Consider the following 24,265-nt stretch of genomic DNA (forward strand, 5'->3'; position numbering starts at 1 on the left):
GGGATGTGCACGGATGCTGGGTGAGGGTGGGTACGTGCAGGAGTCAGTCCGTGTGCGTCTGAGGCGCATGTGGGGCGCACTGTTGTGCAAGGGACTCTCCCGCGGGGCTCCCTGGTGGCCTCTCACGCGGACGGGGGGGGACCCACTTTTGCACGTGCACGAGGGCGGGCCCGCCTCTGCCTCCCCTTGCCTGGCGGGGGCGGGACCCAGCAGCGGCCGGGGGGCCGCCGGGCTGGACGGGGCGCGCTGCCCCGCACTGGGCGGGGCGGTCCCTGGGCTGCCTGGCGCTCGGCTCCTCCTCGGGCTCGGAGCGCGGCGGGAGGGAAGATTCCCCGCCCCCTCCCCGCCGGCGGCCGGGCACAGAGCAGCGAGCGCAGGGAGGAGGAGGAGGAGGAGGCGGCGGTTCTGGCGAGCGCCTCCCCTCCCGCTCCCAGCCGAGCGCAGCGCCCGGAGCATGGAGCCTGCCTGAGACGCTCCGCGGGCTCCGGCGGCGGCTGCTGCGGCGCACAACATGGAGGCGGCGGCGCCGCCGCTGCTGCTGCTCCTGCTGGCCGCCGCCGTGCTGCAGTGCCACTGGGGCTCGCTGCGCGGTGAGTGGGGGGCGCTGCCGGCCCCGGGCCGGGCCCCGCGGGGAGCCGCTGCCTTTTGTTGTGGGCTTAGAAACTTCCCAGCGCCGGGGCTGCTGCTGCTGCGGGGCAGCAGGCGGGAGGCGTGGGACTGCGGGAGGAGGGCGCTGGGGAGCGGGGGGGATCCCGCGCAGGAGGGTGCGTGGCAAGTTGCTGTGGTTTGTGCGGAGTTTGTCTCCATTCCCGGGAGACGGAGGAAACGCGCCTGTGGAGGGCGAGTCTCCCCCTGGGAGGGGGCACGAGGAGCGTGTGTCCCCTTTTGGGGGTGAGTCTCCTGGCCGTAGGTCCCTCTGCAAAGCTGTCTTCCCCCTTGGGGATCAACGAAAAGGTGGCTTCTGTAAATGTGTGTCTGAGTGTTTGAAGTAGCAAGGCAAAAAGTTTTTCCCCCCCAATGCTGTGCGGCCTCAGCCAGGGATTTCTCCGGGGTTTGGAGGAGCTGGTGTCGGGTGTCAATCACAGGCGGAATCAAACTTTTGGCAGCGTTGGGAGTGGGGGTGGAGGGAAGGAGAGAAGCTTTCTCTCCCCCCTCTGATTTTTAAAGTTGAAAAGGGGGGGGGGGAAGAAACTTGCTTGACTTGTGAAATGTAACACTTGAGAAAACAGCCTTCTGAGGAGAGTAAATCCTGAAGAAACATCCAGCCTTCACTGCAGCCAGAGTTTGTTCCTGTCCCTGAGCATGAGGTCTCTCCTCATGCACAATAAATCCATCTCAAATCATTAGGTGCTTTAACTCGAAATCTTCCCATTCCCCACCTTGTGTGTTTTAAAATCTCAGTCCTTAGTTTGCATTGAACCACTTTTCTTTTGCCTGCCCTTATTTCCCTCCCAAGCTTTGCTTTCCCATTTCAGCACTGGAACTTGCAGGGGGCTTTCCCATAACAGTTCATAATCTTCTCTCTATTCAGTGCACAAAACAAATGCATGGCTTTGTGTTCTCAACAGTCCACATGAGGACAGTTATTTTCTCTCTTGACAGTACTCTAAGCAGCACTTTGAAGTAACAATATAATAATTAAAAAAAAAAATCCCCCCTCAGCAGCCATGAAAAAGGGTCTGGGATTTGCTCATCTGCTTTCTTGATGCATGCTATTTTAGTTTGTACCATTGCAGACTCCCAATTGCACACAAGAGACTGAGAGACAGCCACTGCTGCTGCTTATCTACTTGGACACTTCACCTCAGCACTTAGTACACTAAGGTTTAATTGTTGCAATTGCCTAGGTCGTTTAGGAAATGTAACAAAGTGACCAAGATTATCAGAACATCACTTCAGGGGCATTTTTTTAATTAGGTCACCCACTTTTTCAAACCATCTGTAATTATCAGAAGTGTCATTTAATATAAGAGGTCTGTCCAATTTTTGACAAAGACATAATTTTCTAATTTTAGTCAGGGCTGTCTATTGCTGTACATTTAAAAACTTCTTATGCACTTGTAATGATAAACAAGAGATGTCCCTTTCCTCCCAAAACATTAAATTTCTTCATAAACTAGTAACTCCAAAAATTAGTGATGTTTAGAATTAAACTACTCGGAATTAATGTTTAAATACTTTTTTACATTCTGTGCAGTAACTTATTATGGGTTGTTCAGTTCTGTACATTTCTCTGATATCCATGTTTCCAGCTGACTTTGAATTTAAATGCAGAACTTTAGAAAACAGAGTCTAATCTACAGTACTTTGTTAGGGAAAGATGAGGCCCTGAAATAGTCTGGGGTTACCGCCTTAGAATAATTTGTTGAGAGTTTATTTTTTAAATAACATATTATAAAAGAGTAAACAAGTGTAGTGTTCACTTGTGAAGTGGTTGGAGAAGAGCACTTGTGAGCAATTCCTAAATCACAACTAATCTTTTATTTCAGTTTTGAAATTAGAAATGATTGCATAAGTCAAGATGTTTCTATCAAGAGTACGGTACATGGAAAATCCTTTTGTCCAAATGCACTTTTTTGGTAATGAGCTAATAGGGCTCATTTTACTACCGCCAAACACTGTTCATATTACACTAATTATCTTTCAATTCACAAGATCAAAGCTTGTTTTTTAAAGTTTGAGAGAAAGTAGTTATATCTTCTTATAAACAAGCTTGTTTTAAGCTTCTATTCCTTGAGATCCCTGATTCTGTAAACAGCGCATGTGTAACTTTAATCAGGTGAATAGTGATAGAAATGTAGCCTGTTAGTCTGGGGTAGCTGAAGCAAAATGCAGGACAATGTAGCACTTTAAAGACTAACAAGATGGTTTATTAGATGATGAGCTTTCGTGGGCCAGACCCACAGACATCCCACTCTCCCCACCTCTAATATCATCAATTCACAGACACTTACCTTCCTTCCTCCCCCCCCCTGCATTCCCCTCCTGTTCTGAAATGTGATTTGTCCTTTTCATATGTGTTAATTTTTTTAAATTGTATTCTTTGGTATATATGGTTGTGACTATTTTCTTCCACTATTTGATCTGAGGAAGTGGGTCTGGCCCACGAAAGCTCATCATCTAATAAACCATTTTGTTAGTCTTTAAAGTGCTACATTGTCCTGCATTTTGTTTAATCAGGTGAGTAATCCCATTGACTTCAGTAGGACTATCTGCTTAGATCAGTTAAATGGGAATACTTATTTGCTTAAAGTTAAGCAGGATGTGTAACTGTTTAAAGGATTGGGGACTTAATTTGATTTTTCCCTATAAACTTTTAGAAAAAGTTCAAAGTATCATGATTTCAATATACAAAGACAAAAATAGATTTCCCCTTAAGTAAAGTTCTTGCTTCAAATATGAAATAGTCAAGGTTGACTTATAGTGTAAGTATAAAGATAAAGCATGACATGTGAAGTGATGTTTGTGAGTGTGAACAAGGGAGACAAAACAAATAATAATGAAATGTTGCACTTTGTCACTTCCTTAAAAAGAGAAATTTTTCTTTGGAGGGATTTTCCAGAGGAGATATTACTTTGTATTCTTCTTGTCTATAAATACTTTATGGAGAGGACTTCTAACCCACCTCGTCATAGAATACTCATGTATTTTTTGTTGCCCTATGGAATTGGTATATATCATTTGAATTTTTTTTTAAATCAGGAAGTAGTTGGAATAAAGTTTGTGGGTAGCAGTTGTATGCAATTTCTATCATTTCCCCCACAGTTATGAATATATATTAGTTTTAAAGCTTTTTTTCTATCACTATGAACTGTTGCTTGCTACTAAAATACATGAGTTCTTCTCTCGAGAAAAATAAAGAGTCTCTTGTGATCAAAGAAGAGTTTGCATAGATCTGAGAACATATCTTATGGGAAACAAATATATATTTGAATATAGACATAACATAGTGTACGTATTGTCAATTACACCCTAAAACTAATTAAGCACATATATTGCAGCCAAATTACAATATGACAGATCTTGGCTTTGTTACAGAATATTGCAGGGAGAGAAACTATGTGGGAATCTTCATCTGAGTTTGTGCCATTTCAATGTACATTATTCTGTTGGAATACCAGGCTTCCTTCATAAATGCTTTAGTAACCGACGTAATACAAAAGGGCTGTTGTTGAATGAATAAGGAAGAAAATGTTTAGACTTAACTATAAAGTTTATCATTCTAATATTTTAAGAGTGCTCTAATGACTTTTTGCAGACAAAGGATAATGACTTTAATTGTCCATCCTTCTAAAAGTTTAAGCATCAGTTTGAAGTATGACTTCATCTGTTGGTTCTGGATGCTTTAAAATTACTCAACATGAATGTGTGCATAGTGCATAAATCAATATGACACATTGCACCAATACTTCAGAACAGGGGGAATGCATTAGGTCAATGTCCTAGCATGAATTTCACCACTGCAGCTTGCAGTGTTGAACGGCTTTCTCAACAGTTTTAGCTCTTATCTGCGTAGAACATTGTTGCCCATTCAGTCCTTCTTGTTTATAAATCAAGGTTTGAATTTTAAACAACCTGTAGATTTGTACTAACTTCAGGACATTCATGTCTTGTTTTCATGAAGTTCAGTGCAATTGTATGACAAATAGAGCAAATTGGTTGTTTATAAAAACATTGTGCTCTTAGTTATCATCACTTGTAATATCTACAGGCTATTAATGTTTTATAATATTGAAGTGCAGCCTACCCATTGGTGTGTAGTTGGTTTATCATTTTGTAGTTTTGAATTTTTAATGGAAATAATATTTTATTTTTTTTAGATTCATGTAAGATGTTTTATATGAATACACAGTACCACTTCAACTGAGTTGATGCTGACTTGATTCTCATTTACTCGTGCAGAATTTCTCATAATATAGAGCAAGAAAATTACCTCTTACAATTTTTCCTTACTTTTGGCCGTGGAGTTATTAAACATTCAAGGTCTTTTACTTCTGCAAGTGTAGAATTTCTCAGGGGAGGCGTTAAGGCTGAGAAAACAAAGCGTTAAACACAGTTCAAAGAAACATGGTTGTAATTGTGTACTCTAGATCTGTGTGTGATATCAATGGGCGTTTCACCTAAAGAATGCAGGTAGAGTACAACTCATTTGTACCAGAGGCCAGTAAATATGTGATGGCATTCAACACAAAATGAGGGTAGTATTGTGCTTAGAAAGTCAAAGTGTGTGGTTGAGTTTCCTTTCTGACTTGGGACTGCTGTGTTACTTCAAGCAAAATGTGTCCAGAAACATATGAAGTGAACAAATAATTAGCATATTGGCTGGGGTTGTTAGATGGCCAAAGCCACATGGTAATTGGACATTTAGCCCTTTTTGATGTGACAGATATGTACACTTTCCTGACAGATTCCACAGCTAAGGCTTCATAAATGTAAAAATACTTATGGAAAGCTCTAGATCTGTTATGTAAGACCGAGGAAAACTAAGGGCAGAGGCAAAGGATAATACAGGTAGCTTTAGGGATGCATGGATGGTGAGACAGCTGGGGTAAGGGAGAATTGTAAAAAGAAGAGTCGTAAATTGCCCTCTAGCTTTTGAGTTTTTTGTGTGTGTGTTTATTAACAATCAGATCTCAGTCTTGCTCAGTGGCTGTTGGGCCACAAAAAGCTACTGAGGAGCTCCAAAGAACTTTAAAGATTCTGTGTTTAGGGTGTGGGGTTGGAGAAAAAGTTAATAGACAAGGGCTCTAACTTCTCGCTACAGTTTTTCTGTTTGTGTGTTCTCCATTTGCTAGCTGGGATGTTTCATAGGCATGGCCAGTGTGCAGACACACAGTTTGACTAATGATGTGATTCTTCAACTGATTTAGTTGAACCCCAATGTGACTTTTGGGTGTTTTGTTAAATCACTTATGAACTTGATTGATAGCAGGTCAGCTGTTCCTTCTAAATTTGGGGAAACCATTATAACCATTTTTAAATCAATATAACATATCTCCACATAGGCTCATTGTGGAAGACTCCATTGTGTAAACAACTATCATGTTACATTTTAATTAAAATGCAACAGTAAGAAGGCATATTACAACGATTAGCCCCAACAGCAGTTCCAATATAGTAGAACTACTATTTTATCAACTAACTTGGGATTAAGGTGTTCATAACATCAAAAAATTCATAAAATTATGACTTCACAAAGTGACTGTTGGTATGGTGCCTAAGTTGTGGTAGGGTGCACTGCACTGCTGGTTTCTTGTCCTTCAGACCTCTGCAAAAGGTTTGCGAATGCTTCAGAAAGTGAAGGGATGTTTTTTCTTTATCTGCATCCTTTTGTCATGCGATTGCCTATCCCCATGTTTTATTGTATAACTGATTGTAAGATTGGGGTTCATAAAATCAGGGGTGGGCTGGAGGAGAGTTAGTGGTGTATTTGTCTGGTAGTTGAATGCCCCAGGAGTATGTACTTGTAATGGCTACTGCCCACACTGCTGTGGCTTAATGTTACAATAGCAGTTACTGAATAATACTTTGCACTTAACATTTTCAAAGTGCTGTATAAATATTAACTGATCCTAAGTACCCCTCTGAGATAAGGATATTCTCTTCCTCTTACAAGTAGAGAAACTGAGGAAGGCAGGTTATATGATTCATCTAAAGCTGTATAGAGGCTGTCTGTGGATATATCTTACACAGGAGTAAATTCCAGCTTGAGTCATAACTGCTTTAGCAGTGATCTTTTAGATAGCTTACTAAAAATAGAAGTGTAGCTGTAGTAGCAGGTAGGACTACCCAGCCAAGTAAGTAACTAGGATCTTTGGCTGGATTGTACTTGGGCAGCTAGTCCTTCCCACAACTTTTGCTGTTACAGCAGCTATACTTCTGCTTTATTTTGCTAGCTCTTTGAGGGTGTGTCTACACAGCAAAGTTATTTTGGAATAACGGCCGTTATTCTGAAATAACTATGCAAGTGTCTACGCAGCCATTCCATTATTTTGAAATAATTTTGAAATATCGTATGACTTATTCCAACTGTTGTAAACATCATTCCATGAAGAATTTTTATAGTCTCTTCCGAAATAGCTATTTCAAAATATGGTGTGTGTAGATGGTCCACTTCTGCTATTTCAAAATAGCCCCTCACCAGGGCCATTCTAAGTTATTCTTCCTGGGGCTCTAAATCGAGATAGCACGTCTACATTAGGGAAGCCTCTCTCAGACTAATTTTTAGGCTTCCCTGCAGTATAGACGTGCTATTTCGGAATAACTATTCTGGAATAGCTTAAAATAACTGTTCAGTGTAGACGTAGTCTGAGTGCTTGCGCGTGAACCAGGAATGTCTCATCAAGTTAGACTTGACATTGACTGCCCGTGTGTGGACATACCCTGGGTTAAGAGCCAGGATTAGAATTTGGGAGTACCTATTCTCCTGCCCAGGCTAATTAGATCATGCACCTTTGCTAAATTAGTCATCTATTATAGGTGTGAAAAAGTATTGTTTCAAACCTGTCTTGAAAAATCAAATAAAATAGTATTTATTTTGGGGTAGGGATGGCTAGTTTTTAAAAATTTAACTTTATTTCTGTTGCGAAAACCAGAAGATTAAAAATCTTATCACTTACTTTGTGCAGTAACAGAAAGTAGGGAAAATATGATAAAATGGGATTAATTTTCCAATCTGCCCAGAGGCAAATACTGTAGGCACAGTCACACAAAAAGTATTTAGCTACTAATTTTGGGGGTTCCATTTCAGTAGAAGTTTTTTCTGAGTAAGCAGGGCAGAATTTGGCTGTTTGATATTTTAGTGTTCCATAATATATCCTGCTGATGATTCCATGTCTTTTGTTCCTCCTATAAAGTTATTTGTAGATATAAGATGATTGAAATTACACAATATTATTGCGGTTTAAATAAGTGGATATTAATTTACATACATAACTTATCTGCACTTTTACATGTACCTGATTGACATGATGGTAACGGAATTACAGCCACGGTAAGGGGATTTTTGAATCTTAGCCTACAAAAGCAGAGAGAGATTTGGAGTTAAAGGATGGGTGTAGCTGAAGACAGAACTTTTTGGCCCATGGTTTCAATTTTCTCCTGATTGTAACTTGTTACATTTTGGATTTGAAAAAGTCGGAGGCAGCCCAGTGTTGTGTCCAGTACACATTTCCAAAGCTAGGGACAGTGGGGAAATACGGAAGACAGAATGGGAGCACTAACTGTACTTCTTGGTTTCTGTGGGTTGGTAAGGCTAGAACACAATTTGGTACATATTCATTTCTTTTCTTCTATGTCAATACTAGTTTGGGCATGTGTTTCCTCTCTCTGTGCCTCAAAAAGAAATGGGGGAGCGGGCAAATCTCCATGGAAATGTGTATGGCACTTCTGTAACCAGTGGATTATTGACCTGGCTTTAGAGCTTTTATGGAATATCATGTCAACAAATGTTCTCATATGTTAAACAGTACTATCTAGAATCTGTATTGTGTGCTATAACAATTCTGTATGCTTTTGAAAACTCAGTATTTTGTTTGGCTTTGAAAATACAGAAATGTTTGCGTTCCTTACCTGCACATGTTGATATTTTTAAATAAAAGATATTTGAGTTTTACATGCGTACATTGGAACTTCCCTAATTTTAAAAGTAAACACACCAATTTGAAAATATTTCTATGAGAGAAGACCTAATCTAGAAAGTTTGAAATTAGAATGGGCTTATGACACAAGGCTGAGGTTAGTTCCTTAGTCAAAAGCCGAATTTCTTAATAAATTATCAGTTATTTGAGATTGTTCTCAGAAATGGCACTAAAATAAAATGAGATTCAGTTTTAGAATACTACTCTTTTCCTGGTGTGCAGACAAGATCTCAATACCAGATAGTGTACACGTTTCTTACTCTGAAAAAGTAACTGAGAGTTGGGTACATATGAATGACAGAATACCTCTGGATCTCCCTGTGAGTCTCATATCCCTGTGAGAATTAGACTGTTCTAAATTAACTGCTGCGTGTTACACGCCCCACCTACCATTTTGCCGATTCTACCTGAATAAAGATCTAAGTTTTGTCTGAATGTGAGTAATAAAATACATATTGGGTTAACCCACGCTTGTGGCCGATAGTGTTCTGAAGTAGCTGACACATGCGCTTTCAGACCCAAAGCTATATATCAGCACAAAATGCTGACACCCTTGCTCCACATTTTGCAGATGCTCTTTGAATAAGGAACTGTGTTTCGTGTGATGTATAGGACAAAATGCCTCTGAGGTCACCCCAACCGACATGCCCCTGCAACGGTTACACCTCTTTGAAGTAGCTGACATGTATCAGTCCCTGCCACTAAATTTTGTTTTTGTCCAGAATGCACCCTTGCACCTTCCATTTTGCAGAACCTCCGGTAAGGAATTGGCTATCAGTGACTAAATATTTTCTGGGTCCTTCCAGTGCTTCATCTACACAATTATTTGATCATTCTGAAGATTCCCATGTATGCCACACCTTGATTCAGAGCTTCATTTGTATGCACAGGATTGGTCTGTCATGCACTGATTCTCCATCACTTCATGTTGTAAATGACGTTTCAATAAGGAGCTAGGGTTTCAATCTACAGAAACGAAAAGGTCCCTTTTAGGTCTACCCAAGTGATCTGTCCACACGGAGGTCGATCTATTCCAAAGAGACTTGGGAAATGCATAGCTCTCCTGAGCCAAAGCTTTGTTTCTGTGCCAGGATTGTCCCTTTCCATTTTGAATGATGCTTGAATAAGCAACACCATTTAACCTGATGTGTAAATGAAACTTATCTGTATGGCCATTACATTGGTCAGAGTTTCAGACTCTGTAAATGGTGCATGACAGTGGCCTAAGTGAACCCTCACTCTAAAGAGTGTCATGTTCTGGGGTCTGCTGGATAATTGTGCAGATATCATCTGAGGTAACCTGAAAGGTCCAGTAGAATTCCGATAATCCGGAACCTATGGGACCTAGGTGGTGCCGGATTATCAGATATGCTGGACTATCAGGAGGTACTATAAGATGATTTTATATATATATATATATATATATACACACACACACACACACACACACACACACACACACACACACACTGTATACATTATATACTGTATATAAAGTGTTCTTAACCCTTTTTATTGTACATACTTCATACAGTATACTGTAATGTTTTAGTTTTTTTAAGCTTTTTTTTTTACCCTTTTTGCTGCTGCTGCTGTTACCTTGTGACTCATTTTTTGCCGAAGCTCGCTCACTAGGCTCTTGCCATTTTGATGCCGGACTATCAGGAGTGCCGGACTATTGGAGTTTTACTGTATTTTGTCATTTATAGTCTGTTCCTTTTTCAAGGAGTCCAAGGAAAGTGCTGGTGGTGGGATATGGGGTGGCATTTTGTGCAGGCATAAAACTTTGGGTTCAGGGAGTGACATGTGCCAGCTACGTGTCAGTCTAATGATCATAGGGCTGTATCATGTGGGGTTACCCCAAACATTTTGTCACATATGTATCTACACATCTCTGTTCATAATTCAAATTAAGAGAAGAGGCAGCTCTACCAGGTAGAAGCGGAGGCTTGTCTGCGCCTTTCGTATCCTAGCCAATAGAATTCTATATTAACATATTGGACACATTAAAAAATTAGTTTGGCCTTTGAATAAGAAACTGAGAATATGGAACAAACTTCATTCAGTCTTGTACTTTTGCTGGAACAGTTAACTCATGAAGGGTGAAAGGTAATAACCCAAATACCGCTGACCTATAATTCTGACATAAGGGACTGCGTGCATTGCATGCTTAATATTTTTTCTTAGCTGCAGTAGGTGAATACAAAATCAGAATGTTGTTTTGCCTAATTTTTGCAGCAGCTGAATTGGAAAACACTGATCCTTTATTTGCTAGAAGGTAAAATTTTTGTCCAGTTTATTATAAACCACTCATAATAATAAGGTGGATATTTAAAGCAGCTCCTGAAGCTTCAATTTTTAGGAATATTTTTAGTGTTTCAAATAAGGTGTGACATGTCTCTTAACTCTAGCTCATTTCAAGGTGCATCACTCGTCTTTGGCCCGAAGTTACCTATGTTCTACACAAAATTGGTGTCCATTTTCATTGTTAAAAATGATCTGCTCAGAAATAATCATGAAACTGAGGCTAGAGAGAGAGCAATCTATGCTGCAGGGAATTATGTCCTACGATTTTAACTTTCCAGCATGAATAATTGTGGCTCCTTCCTTTGGGGTTTTGTCACAGTTAGGCCCCGCCTGCCTTAGGTATAATGTATTAAACAAGAGTTTTATCTAAGAGGAAAAATTGGTTAGTCTTGGAAATCTGTATTGATAGCTTATCTGAACATTTTGTGTAAATGTTGGTGTATGGCAGATTAAACTGCAATTTGGGCATTCTTGTTCCCAAATGAGAGAGAAGATGCAAAAAAAATGCTCCTGAAAAGAATTTTAATTTCTGCAATGTATGTAGCTGTATTAGCTAGGATGGAGACAACAAGGCTACGTCTAGACTGCAAGCCTCTTTCGAAAGAGGCTTTTTCGAAAGATACTTTCGAAAAAGCCTCTTTCGAAAAAGAGCGTCTAGATTGCAAGCAGTACTTTCGAAAAAGCAAGCCGCTTTTTCGAAGGAGAGCACCCTGGCAGTCTGGATGCTCTCTTTCGAAAAAGCCCTGTTTGCATTCAAGAACGCCTTTTTTCGAAAGAGCACTTTCGAAAAAAGGTGTTCTTCCTCGTGAAATGAGGAGTACCACCGTCGAAAGAAAAACCGCGTTCTTTCCATTTAATTTCGAAAGAACGCGGCTGTAGTCTAGACTCAGGTGAATTTTTTTCAAAAAAGGCTACTTTTTTCGAAAAAAACCCTGCAGTCTAGACACAGCCCAAAAGAAAAACCAGTGAAACCTTCATACATTGCACTTTACTGGTTTGCAAGTCTCCCTCCTTTCCAAAATTCACTGAGCCTGGATCTTCATTTCATCCTGTCCAGAAAATTCAGATCTAGTGTTCCCTGAGGGAGTTGCAAAACTCCACTACACTAGGTGGCAGCTCCTGCTTTGGAATCTGTGAACAGAAGAAGAGTCTTCTCTGTGTGTCTCTTTGAATGCTGTATTTCCAGATGTAAAATGTATATTTGGCCATTGCTTTAACTGGATGTGAACAATAGAAACCCCCTTCTTCAAAAAGAAGTGGGTTGTTTAATTGATTTCATATGAATGCATTGTCTTCCTGCATTTTGGTTTCTATCAACATTGTAGCTAATGATATTATTGGAAGGTAACATGCACAAAACATCAAGATGCAAGTGAGCACAGAACACTTGGAATTGATGATTTGTAAGAACTGTGCTCATCTGATCAGGGAACGGAAAGGTGAACTAGTCTACAACACTTGAATTGCATTCACAGAAATCTGGCCAGCTCACAAACAATCTGTAACCCATGACTTGTTTGTAGAAATGATTTCACAATGTCTACAAACAGTGAATACATTCAGGAAAATCACTATTAGTTCATGAACATCTTGTGGCCAAAAAGACTAAATGTGTTGAATGTTTTCATTCTGAAATCTTTTCCTTGCTCTAATTATTTCCACTGATCATGATTACCAAATCAACCTTTGGAACTGAAAAATGAAACACACAAATGAGACATTTTACAAACGGTCAAGAATTGGGCACCTAACTGCTATTTCTGCCTTTTTTTCTCCTCCCAACAGGCTTTATTTAAAAAAAAAAAAAAAAAAGAGAGAGAGAGACAGCTGCTTTGGAGTGAACTTTTCTCTCCTGCAATGAAACAAATCCAGAATGGTGATTGCAAAACTTATGTGGCAGCGGCCTGCTAGTACTTGCATCATTCTGGTGTTTGCAAATGTCAGTGTTTTGATAAATCTTGCAGTCATTTTGTGCAAACTGGAGAGATTCTATATAAGCCAATTAACTGGGAAAATGCCGGGCTTTTACTTAAAAAGACTGATCATTACTTAGAGCTAAAACATGCTACCAAACCACTTTATTCCCACTTTATTTTTATACATTTATGCCTAGCAGTGTTGTAAATAACCTGACGTAGCAACACAACTTTCTTAATATGTTGGACTTGACCTTAAACTGACTGGATTAGAATCAGTGCAAGTCTACACTGTGGGGTAAAAACGACATAAGTTACACAACTGCAGCTAAGGGGATAATGTAGAATGGACCGTAGGTTGATTTATTGTGGTGTCTACACTGAGTTGATGGGAAAAACTCTGCCATCAATTTACCTTAAGCTTCTTCTTCTGGTGGAGTACTGGGATCGAGCAGGTCAAAGCCACTAAATTTACCCCTCTCCTCCATTGATCAATCTCTGCAGCATCAATCCACCAGAAGAGTAGACATATTCTCAGTTGGATAAAACAAGGAGGAGATGCTTTTTGGAAGAGGGCTGCTAGTACTTGTGCACCTTCAACTTGAGGCCTTTTGTCAAATATTTTTTCCCACTCCAAGGTTTTGTTTTGTTGCATGATGTCAATGCTTTGAACAACCTCCCCCTTCTCCCAAGACAATTTTTGGCCAGCATTCCAACCCTTCTCTTAGTCTTCAATTCATAATCTTTAATAAGTACAAAGTTGCCTACTATGGACTTGAGGGATATCCGTTCTTTTCCTAGCTCTGATCCTGGCCTACTAGATGATGTTGGGCATGTGTTTCCTCTCTCTGTGCCTCAATTTCTTTTTCTGTAAAATGGGATTATATTTAAATGATACTCCTGAAAAGTGCTTTGAGATCTACTAATAAAAAGTGCTATAAATGAAGTAAATATTTTTTTATCTCACATTACAAATACACACCAAATAAAAAGTCTTCTGATAAGATGTGTAGCATGACTCTGCACAGCCTTGCTTTCATGTTGCATCCCCTCTGATTTGTTAGAATAAGTGAGTCTGCAAGCAGAGTTGTAAGAATGGTTTATGACTGCAGAGAGCTCAAGACTGATGTAAGTTAGGGATGTAAAATCCTGTTTAAATTAGTTAACTGGTTAAACAATTGAATGGGAGTAGGTGGGGGCTGTTGAGGCCAGGCTGGAGCAACCTGCGGGGCTGGACTGGAGCAGCTCCCTGCCCACACTGGTTAACCATAACCAGTAAGTATCACCTGTTAACCAGTTAACCATTCACATCCTTAATGCCATTTCTTATTTTCTCCCAACAATGAATGTTGGAATCTCTGTAACTGTTGGTCTCTCACTTGATTATTACCTGAATCTGATATTTTAAAGGAAGTTTTAGTGGGGGATGAGTGAGGATGTGGAGATTTGTTCTCTATTTGGAAAACAGTAGAGCAGGAGTAAGAGCGTGTGTGAGCCTAGAAATAACACAGCCAATTTAGAGCCCCAAATTATTCTGGTTCCTGATCATAGAGTTCTTATTTACACCAATTTTTCATTGGCTTCAATGGCAATTGCCTATGTTTAAATGTTGCCAGGCTAATCCAGAATATATTTGATAGATTTAGGTAAGGATTGTGCCATACCACAAATATGCAGCCTCCGGAGGATCAGTGTCATCTGGATACATAAAGGAATTTGTTTTTCTCTAAAGCAAATTACAATAGCTAGAGGGTATCTTGATTTTTTAACAGGTTCTTTTGTCATCTATTTAGTAACATCTTGCAATTTAGAAATCAACTTTAGAAGCGGATTAAGTTAAATCACAAAAAGGCACTCTTACACTGGAAGCTTCTCTGGGAAGGTATTCCTAAATAGTTGATTTCAGTAATTTCCCCAAGGAAATATGCTCTAACCTAACGAGCATACTGCAGGAGCATGGGCACTGTATACAGACTTATCTTCGTGAGTTTGGTCTATTCTACTATTCAGCGTTGGTTATAAATTGGTTCATGATTGCTAGTTATTCAGATCAGTGCATCTGCTGTGATCAGTGAAAGAATCCTTGGTGCATGTACTTAGTTGCACACCCTTGAAGATGAGGGTAAGATGTTCTTAGTGAAATGTGTCTGCTTTTGATGCTGTCTGACAACCTGCAAAGGTCCACAGTAACTGACCTTCAGAGTTCATGACAAAATGCATCACTTGACTATGGGCCATTGCTTGCTTTTAGCATACTAATCTTGTAGAATAGAGCAGTGGTTCTCAAACTTTTGGTTGTGACCCTATTTTAATGAGGTTGCCAGGGCTGGATTAGATTTATTGGGGTCTGGGGCTGAAGTCAGAGCCCCAACCACCAGCTGGGGCTGAAGACAAACTTCGAGGGTTACAGGTCCCCTGCCTGGAGTAGAATCCCTTGACTCCTCTCCCTCCTCCCCCAGACTAGGGATATGAAAGTGTAGCTGTGTACACAATTAACTGATGAGCCTAGGCTCATTAGTTAACCGTCACAGTTACACACAAGCTCCTCCTCCCTTCTTCCCCCCTACAGCCTCCCCACTGCTGTCTCTGAGGAGGGAGAGGAGAGAGTGCTTCAAAGCGGCAGCACTGAGCCCAGGTACAGACCCTGGGCTCCATGCAGTGCTGACGCTTTGAAATGCTGCATGCAGCCCAGGACTGCACGCAGCGTTTCAAAATGGCAGCACTGTAAGGAGCCCGGGGTTAGCTGGGGATTCTGTGTCCCCAGCGACCCCAGGCTCCATGTGGTGCTGCTGCTCTGAAAAGCGACAGGGAGCACAGGGCCAGCAGGGGATTGCTTGAGTTCCCCACTGGCCCCCTGATCTCTGCAGCACTTTTGCTTTTGAAGTATAGCAACATCTTTGGGGCTATTCAATTAGCCATTTAATCAAAATGTAACATCCTTAATAGATGATCTGGAGAAAGGGGTAAACAGTGAAGTGGCAAAATTTGTAGATGACACTAAACTCAAGATAGTTAAGACCAAAGTAGACTGTGAAGAACTTAAAAAAGATGCCACGAAACTAAGTGATTGGGCAACAAAATGGCAAATGAAATTTAATGTTGATAAATGTAAAGTAATACACATTGGAAAAAACAATCCAAATTACACGTACAATATGATGGGGACTAATTTAGCTTCAGCTACTCAAGAGGGGGATCTTGGAATCATTGTGGATAGTTCTCTGAAAACTTAATGTGCAGAAGCAGTCAAAAAAGCAAACAATGTAAGGAATAATTAAAAAAGGGATAGAGAATAAGACAGAGAATATCTTATTACCTCTATATAAAACCATTGTGCGCCCACATCTTGAATACTGCGAACAGATGTGGTCACCTCATCTCAAAAAAGATATATTGGCATTGGAAAAGGTTAAGGAAAGGGCAACAAAACTGATTAGGGTTTGGAACGGGTCCCATGTGAAGAGAGATTAAAAAGACTTGGACTTTTCATCTTAGGAAAGAGGAGACTAAGGGTACGTCTCATCCCAGGAGACATACCTGGGTGGTCGACAAATGCCTTTGATGTCGACACCCGCGCGTCCAGGCTACAGCGCTGAGCCGACAAACAGCTGATCAGCTGTTTGTCGGCTCAGCGCGGCAGCCATGTACATTTAAATGAAGCGGCGATTATTTAAATCGCCGCTTCATTTTCCTATGTCTGGTAGCCTAATCTACATGCCTCTGTTGACAGAGGCATGTAGTCTAGATGTACCCTAAGGGGGGATATGATAGAGGTCTATAAAATGATGACTAGAGTGGAAAAAGTGAATAAGGGAACTTTAATTACTTGTTCCAATAACATAAGAACTAGGGGTCACCAAAGGAAATTAATAGGTAGCAGGTTTAAAACAAAGAAAAGGAAGTTTTTCCTTCATGGAGCGCTCAGTCAACCTGTAGAACTGCTTGCCAGAGGATGTTGTGAAGATTAGGACTTTAACAGGGTTCAAGAAAGAGCTAGGTGAATTCATGGATTTTAGGTCCATCAAAGGCTATTAGCCAGGATGCGTAGGAATGGTGTCGCTAGCCTCTGTTTGTTAGAAACTAGAAATGGGTGACAGGAGAGGAATTACGTGATGATTCTGTATTCTGTTCACTCCCTTTGGAGTATCTGGCATTGGCCACTGTTGGAAGACAGGATAGTGGGATGGATGGACCTTTGGTCTGATCCAGTATGGCCGTTCTTATGTACAACCATACACCAGTGTGGATTTTAAAAAATATATGTTAAAAGTTGAGAGAGGACTTGACGTAGCCTCTTGCCCTCTAGTGAATACTGGCATGGTTTTTACTTTTGGGTCACGTCTGCTAACTGCGATTATTGCTCCTTGCGTAACCCATGTTACCTGCAGAGCCTCACTGAATCAGTAAAGCCTTATAACAATTTAGGAGACCATGAACTACTACTGAGGAAAAGCCTGTGCATGTTTACTTGAGGCATAGGCAGAAAAGGGCTCCTGTGGAGGAGAGTGATAGGCTAAAAATATGATCTGCCACCTATTATGTTCTGGATTACGACTTCATATTATACTCCAGCTTAGCCCCACTGTCCTGGGCTGCTCCTTTATTGAGAGGGATGAGTAGTGTACTGAATTTTACAAGACTCCTCCCACGTGGTGGAGGAAGTAGAATTTTGTAATTGTAAATGCCTGGCTTGCACTCCAGAATAGAACAGTCACAGGTGGGCGGAGGGGAGCATGTGCACACATCTGTGATTGCAGAGAGGAACTGAGCACTAGTTGTTATTGTAAGGTCCGAACCAGTGTTGGTTATCTTAAGAAACAATCTTCACTTTTTTGAAACCACTGGTCAGCAGGACACTGGGAATAGATCACTGTGAGTGTTCAGATAGGTCAAATTTTCTTATCACATTTGACGCTGTCCCTTTCAATATAAGGTTATGTTTTTGAGCACTGGCTTTAGTGTCAATCATTGTGGCTCTTTTAGAGGGTCCAAATGAGCAGCAAAACTGCTTGCCTTTGTTTAATACACCTTTACCTTTTTTTTCTCTAAGTAATCAGAGGGTAGTGAGATTGAAAAGTCTGCTTGTTCTTTACTATATTTGAGCTCAACAATGTTTTATGTAAGTGACCAAACCCAGGTGCTTTTTCCTTACCTTATTTGGAAAGAATGTGTAAAGCAGAGAATACAGGCTTAATCAAAGCCCTCTCAGAAATAGTATCAGTTGTGAGCAGGTTTCTTTTAGGTGGAGTGTCCTGAACCATTAAGATACACCCATCTGTTGTAAATAGAAATCAGCTATCTTCTCCTTCCCCGCTCAGGTTCTGTGACTGAGAATATTTGTGATGGCAGTACATTAAGACATTTTTTTCAACCTCTGTAACCCTCTTTCTGCTCTTCGGAGTGAAGTTACACTGAAGTTCTGTGATGCATCTTTACTGCTAACAGGCTGAATAAAAAATCAATGATTTAATTTATAAAAACAATCAGATTTTTTGGTAATATGCTTTGAGGGAAAAAACCTGTATAAAGATTATTTTAATTAAGATACATTATAGCTCAAAGAAATCTCATCATGGAATAAATATTATAAATTCTAATTTTATAGTATGAGACATTATATTCATGTGAAGTTTAAGAAAATGTTTGTAAACGAGTTCCAATAGTTCATGGATTAGGGACCAAATATTCTGGCGTTCCAGAGGTTTCTGCATAGATTATCTAGGTTAATCTTTCTGTCTACCCAATGGGACTCAGGGCTCAGTCTAAAAGATACCATCAGCGATGCTTAGTTTTGCAGTTCTCAGACAGTGGATTTGTGTCTCCAGAGATACCATGCTTGTTAACAGCAAAGCTGTTTTTAAATAAATACATATGTAGAGGTGGAAAATATCAGACCAACCCAATTGTCCCTTTGCAAATTTGTGTACACAGAGTTAATCTCTTACCTCTCTCAAAGTGCAATGAATAGAAGCCAATATTTTAAATTTCTCGGGTTGACTTGGTTGACAGTCAATTTAATTTTTATTTAGTTAAAAATAGTTTTAACAAAAACAAACTTGGTTTTAAAAGCGTGAATGTTTAAACTTAAAAAATGTATATGCTTGTTTTGTTAAAATACTATATGTTGTTGAAGAATAAATCCAGAATACATAATGTTGTTGTTTTAGTTAAATAAAAACATTTAAATGCCTGTCTGGTGGTGATCTCCTCATGCAGCATGGTAACAAAATTCTCCAAATATTAACGATTAACCTGTTGAATTGGAAATGGTTCACCTTCCAATGACTTCAGAAATATCTGCTTCAGTTGCCTTTGGTAAATGAAATAATCAAACAATCATTAATTTTCTGATATAACTAACACTAATTGAAAAGTTTTCAAAATAACGCTGTTGAAAATGTATAGTGTATACCTTCTAAAATTGAAACCTACTTCTATATCTGAGTTGAAGAATATGTATTAAGATTATAACAAACAACAATAAAACACTTTTATGTAGAAAACCATATTTAAGTTGAGTCTTCCTGACTAGTCATTTAAATCATGATTTAAATCAAATCCACCATGCACTGAATGTTATTTCCAGTATCTGAAACTACAAAAATAGTTCTGATAAATTTTTAAAATTCGTACTTAAAAAAAGTGAATTTCTTGGTCTCTAAATGATACGACTCTGAAACTTTTCTGTTACTAAAAGAGAACACATCCACAACCACAAAAGTCATTACTTCTTTAAGGATCTTGGCTTTAGCAAAGAGAAAGCAATTGAACCATGTAGAAAATGTAAAAAGAAAAAAACAACAACAGTAACTCCAGGTAATCGGTAGTTTACAGTCAAATTTCTATAAATTAGAATAGTGCCTCCTTCCTCCAGATCGCTGCCTTTAGTGCAGGTGTCTCACTGGCTGGTTTCCAAGTTTGGAACCTCTGGCGGTTCCCCTGCATTAGCTCTGGCAGTGCCTCCCTTCTACTCAGAGGCTAGCCCAGACCTCTCTCCAGGCTTTTATATCTGGGCTGCAATCTGAGCATGCCCAGCAGGGCTGTGAGGGCTGGGCTTCTTCAGCCAGGTGGGCCTGGCTAGGTCTAGCTTCCCCAGTGCAGGGCTGGTACTCCTGGCCACAGGATGAATCTCTTTCATTCCATGTTGTATAAATAATTAAACATTGGAGCAAGGACTGATCTTGGATTTCCCTCATACCAGCGAGGTGCCTACCCACCAAGACACAGTCTAATTCTCTCACTGTCTCATGCCCGGTGACTTTTCAAGTGTTTTATACAGAATGGAAGAATGTCCTGGGAGAGACTGAGGCATCCATCCAGAATACTCAGTTACCTAATGGTTAGGGCGTGCTCTTGCAAGGGGACGGGCAGACTGTGTTCAAGTCATTGATCAAGGAGGGATTCAATCTTGGGACTCCCAGATCCTTGATGAGCACCTTAGCCACTAGGCTGTAGGATAGAAAGCAGGGGTGGGAAACCTATGGCAGCTGCGTAGCACTGCTTCTTGCATTGCTTAGCTGGACACTACTGCTGTCCCTTACTCATGTGAGACGTGTGCGCGGAGAGTAGGGTGGCCAGAGTGGAGAGGAACGTCAAGTGGCAGCCAGGCAAGCCCTCGAGCCTCTTGAGCTGTTTTTGTTTTGGCTTCTCCTTGTGTGTCAGTGGCCCCCATTCTCACCCCCCAGAAAAGCTCCCTGCCCCTGATTATAAAGGGATTACTATCCTCTCCTCTGATTTTGTGGAATCTAACCCTTCATTTCCTTTGCATTTATTAAGTAAACGTTAATGTCCACAAATGAAACATTTTGTTTGACTTGAAATGAATTTTTGTCAAGTTTTTCAATTTGCTGATGACTGAAAAAATTTGGTTTCAATTAGGGATGTGAATGGGTAACTGGTTACCTGGTAAGCTTCACACTAACTGGGTTATGTTTACCGGGTACCGGTTAAGTACTACCCAGGAACAGCCCCCTGCTGGAGAGCTGCTGCAGCCTACGTGGGTGGGTGAGTGGATGGTAGGGGGGCAGCAGCAGTCCAGTGTGCAGGAAGGAGTGGAATTCCAGGATTTTACATTCCTTGTTTCAATTGATAGGGACCAGGTTTTTTCTTCCAAATCTGTCAGTGACTCATAAAATCAGTTGTTCTTTCAGTTCTAATTATATTCTCTCTAAGGTGGGCCTGCGGTTGGGAACACCGGCTGAAAGGGAAGAGTGTGGTTGAGATTCTAAGAAAGAAGGTGCTAGGCAATACCTGTTATCTATTCTAGCCTGTGGAGATCCTGAAATACAGTGGTTGTTACATCAAATACTTCCAAACTCTGCAAGTTCTGGCTTTCTTGTGAACCCCAGGCCACTGTTATGGCTTAAACAATAATAGACTTAATTGGCCAAGCCTCTCTGGACTGACAGAAATGTTGGTTTGCCACATGCTATAAATATGTCCCTATTTATGTGCACTTTCTCCGAAAGCAGGCTACAGATATGCCTTAGAGTTTACAAATAGCAATGGGAAGCAGGTTGTATGGGTTCTAGGCAAATGCAATTAACAAGGATTTATACTACTATTTCACTACTATAACTGCATTAGCGTAAAGAGAATTAATACTATGTTTTGGGAGTTCAGACTGTATTCTGTATTATAATGAAATACGCTGGTGTAGTAACTAAAGGGCTGTTGCTACTGGAACCACCACTTAAGAACAACCAGTAGTTAATATCCATAAAAATGTTCACATCACAAATGAAATGATTCTGCAGCAGTTAGGGCCCCATGACTCAAAAGCAATTGAGAAAGAGCAGTGATCAAGAATTGGCTGTCATTTGGCATCTCACTTATTGAAACTAGCTGCTTGCCATTAGGCAGATACCCCTCTCATGCCAGCAAAACTAGTTAAAGGTGTTTAGCTATCTCTAATCTCCTTACCCTTCTGCTGAATAAAAAGCATGTTACCTGCAGATAAAGTATCATGGTGATTGGAAAACAAAAACAATAGTTGGTCAGATTTGGCTCAAACAAGTAGCTTCACAACGCATTTGCTTGGCAATCAACTGCATCAGTAAAAAGAGAAGCAGCTTTATGATCTGGAGTAAAGTTGAATTTAAATCCTACTTCTCTTTTCTAATAAAACTTATGCTGTAGGATTGAATCTGCCCTTAATGGATGTTGTAACTCATTTAATTTTCGAGAGTGGTTTGCTTCACACGCCTCCATATAGTTAGATGTTATCCTGTGTAGGAGGAGTTTAGATGATTTAAAAACAAAGTGTTAATTTTTGAAAAGTCTTTAATAGTAAGTTCTGCACCTCATTAGTGACAAGAATAGCATCTTGGGGAGGCTTCTAAGCAGCTCAAAAATGGAGCACGTGTTTGTATTTATAGTGTCGTGTTTCTAAAGGGTGAAGTATATGGATTAACTGGTACACTACAGTTCATGGATGTTTTCCCTTTTATGTTGTGCTGCTTTGTGGTGTCCTTGGACAATTACTGTATGAGTCAAGATTTTTACTCCGTGAAAGCTTCGATTTAAGGGATCTCAAAGGAATAGCTAATAATTAAGATGTCAAGTGTTTGCTTGTCCTTACCCTATTTAATGTGTAAACATAACATACTGAGGCCTTACAAAGGAAACAACCTAATGTTGCAATCACTGCACCACACTCTTGAGAGGATTTAAACTCCTTCACAGCCTGAAGTAAAACATGAAGGAAACTGGTTGTTTTCAGATGTGCAGAATATTGATTAAATAAAATATGTGCAGTTACTTTAATGCTTCATGTTCCATTTGTAAGGTGAGCGGCAAGAAGGTGATAATGCTAATGACTTGTGGTCCAGAGCGGCCCAGTGAAATGTGCAAAATGAGTTGGTGATTTGAGTCCAGTTCCTCCTGGGCAAGTGTCCAGGTAACATAACTGCTTCCCCTTTTCCCAGTCGCAGTTAGCAGTCACAGCAGAGAAGCCAAGAAAATTGAGTGGGCCTGGGAAATGAACTGTCTTCTCACTCCCAAGGTGATGTGTCTAGGCAGGGCAAAGCTGAGCCATGTTGTGGATAGCTGCAGCCTGCGTGGGTGGAGATCTGTAGATTTTGAGGTGAAGGGCATGAGAGCAACAAGTTTATTAAATTGGGAAAAAAAGTCTAAATTTCCTTTTACTCCTGATGCTGTTTGCTTTTGAGTTTTACTTCTCTTAGAGAATGACATAAAATTGGTAATTTTTATCTCACAATTCTACATAGCAGAAAGTTGCAATGTTGAGGTTGTAAACAATTCTGGAGTGTTTAAATCAAATCCATTAAATAACATAATAAATAAATAAATAAATAAAATCATGATCTATTTTAAAATCTATTGTAGGAGGGGGGAGAAGAAGATAGAGTATCTGCATGTTATGGCAGATTGACAATATGTTGGGACAATGTTGTTTTCCGATAATGCTTCAAATGAGATGGTGGCTTGGAGAGGGATTGTATAATATCTGTGTGCAGACACTCTTGTTCACTTTTTCTGCAGTTTACTTTACAGTAAATGTCTTTTGTTTTTGGGATTGATTGCATAAGACATAAATGTGGGTCCTAATATTTTTTGTTTAAAGAAGTCTTTCATCTTAAATATGTAGACAGAACAGCTGGTCTCTTCTCGCATGTAAATGTGTGGGTTAAATAGCTTCCATAAACCCTTCTTGTAATCCGAGAAGGTAGATGTCTGCTTCTGTGTTTTGCTATTGTTGTATCTACCTAGGGCAAAAAAGATCTTTGAAAGGGACAAAGTCAGTCTCTGAGTAGCTGTCACTTCCTTTTATAAACCCCTTCAGGTTTTTTTTTTTTTTTTTTTTTTTAATATTGATGCAGTTTACTTGTGCATGGCTTAAAAATAATTGGTGCATTGACTGGTTAAAAAGATAAACTATGACTCTTTAGCCTCAAACATGAAACCATTATTTGCCAACTAATATAAATAGTAATTATGCAATGTATACTATGGAGATACGAATTCAGGAACACCTCGTCCAAAGATAAGCCTCTGCAACTTGAGGCTTATAGGAGTTTTTATAGGGCAGCCAGTAGTGGGAGACATATCATATGGACACTTGGCCAAGTCTGTTTCCATCCAGTGCAGTAATAAATAACACGTTAGCTAATACACTGCTGTGGCAAATTGATGGAATAGGTGAACCATCTCCAACTTCTTATGCTTGTTTAATCTGTCTCAGTTTCTTCCTGCCTGTTTAATCTTTGCTTCTAATGTCACTTTGCCCCTGTGAGAAGAGGCCAGTGCATCGTGACTTGTCAGCTGACTCCAGTTAGGCTTAAAAGAGAGGGCTCCTGAGCCCTAGGAATGAAAAGCCCAGTGAATCGGAGCTGTCTGGTTGAGAAAAGAGACATATGGGAGCTGCTTGAGAATCGTCTGAGA

At 40.1% G+C, this 24,265-nt stretch overlaps 1 protein-coding gene across 2 annotated transcripts in view; it reads left to right on the top strand.

Moving 5' to 3' along the window:
• Window positions 1–326: 326 nt before the first annotated feature.
• The window catches only part of LRP5 (LDL receptor related protein 5), a 223,354-nt gene continuing 199,415 nt past the window's right edge, over window positions 327–24,265 (top strand). Inside the window, exon 1 of one of the 2 annotated variants that reach the window (XM_075928318.2) lies at window positions 327–590. In XM_075928318.2, the coding sequence (XP_075784433.2) occupies window positions 512–590 (79 nt within the window). In that variant the 5' untranslated portion in view covers window positions 327–511. The remainder of the gene's footprint in view (window positions 591–24,265) is intronic. The other variant, XM_075928319.2, reaches the window with a different exon arrangement.

The sequence above is a fragment of the Pelodiscus sinensis genome, chromosome 5 (assembly GCF_052426305.1).
Source record: "Pelodiscus sinensis isolate ZL-2025 chromosome 5, ASM5242630v1, whole genome shotgun sequence".
NCBI classification, from domain to species: domain Eukaryota; kingdom Metazoa; phylum Chordata; order Testudines; family Trionychidae; genus Pelodiscus; species Pelodiscus sinensis.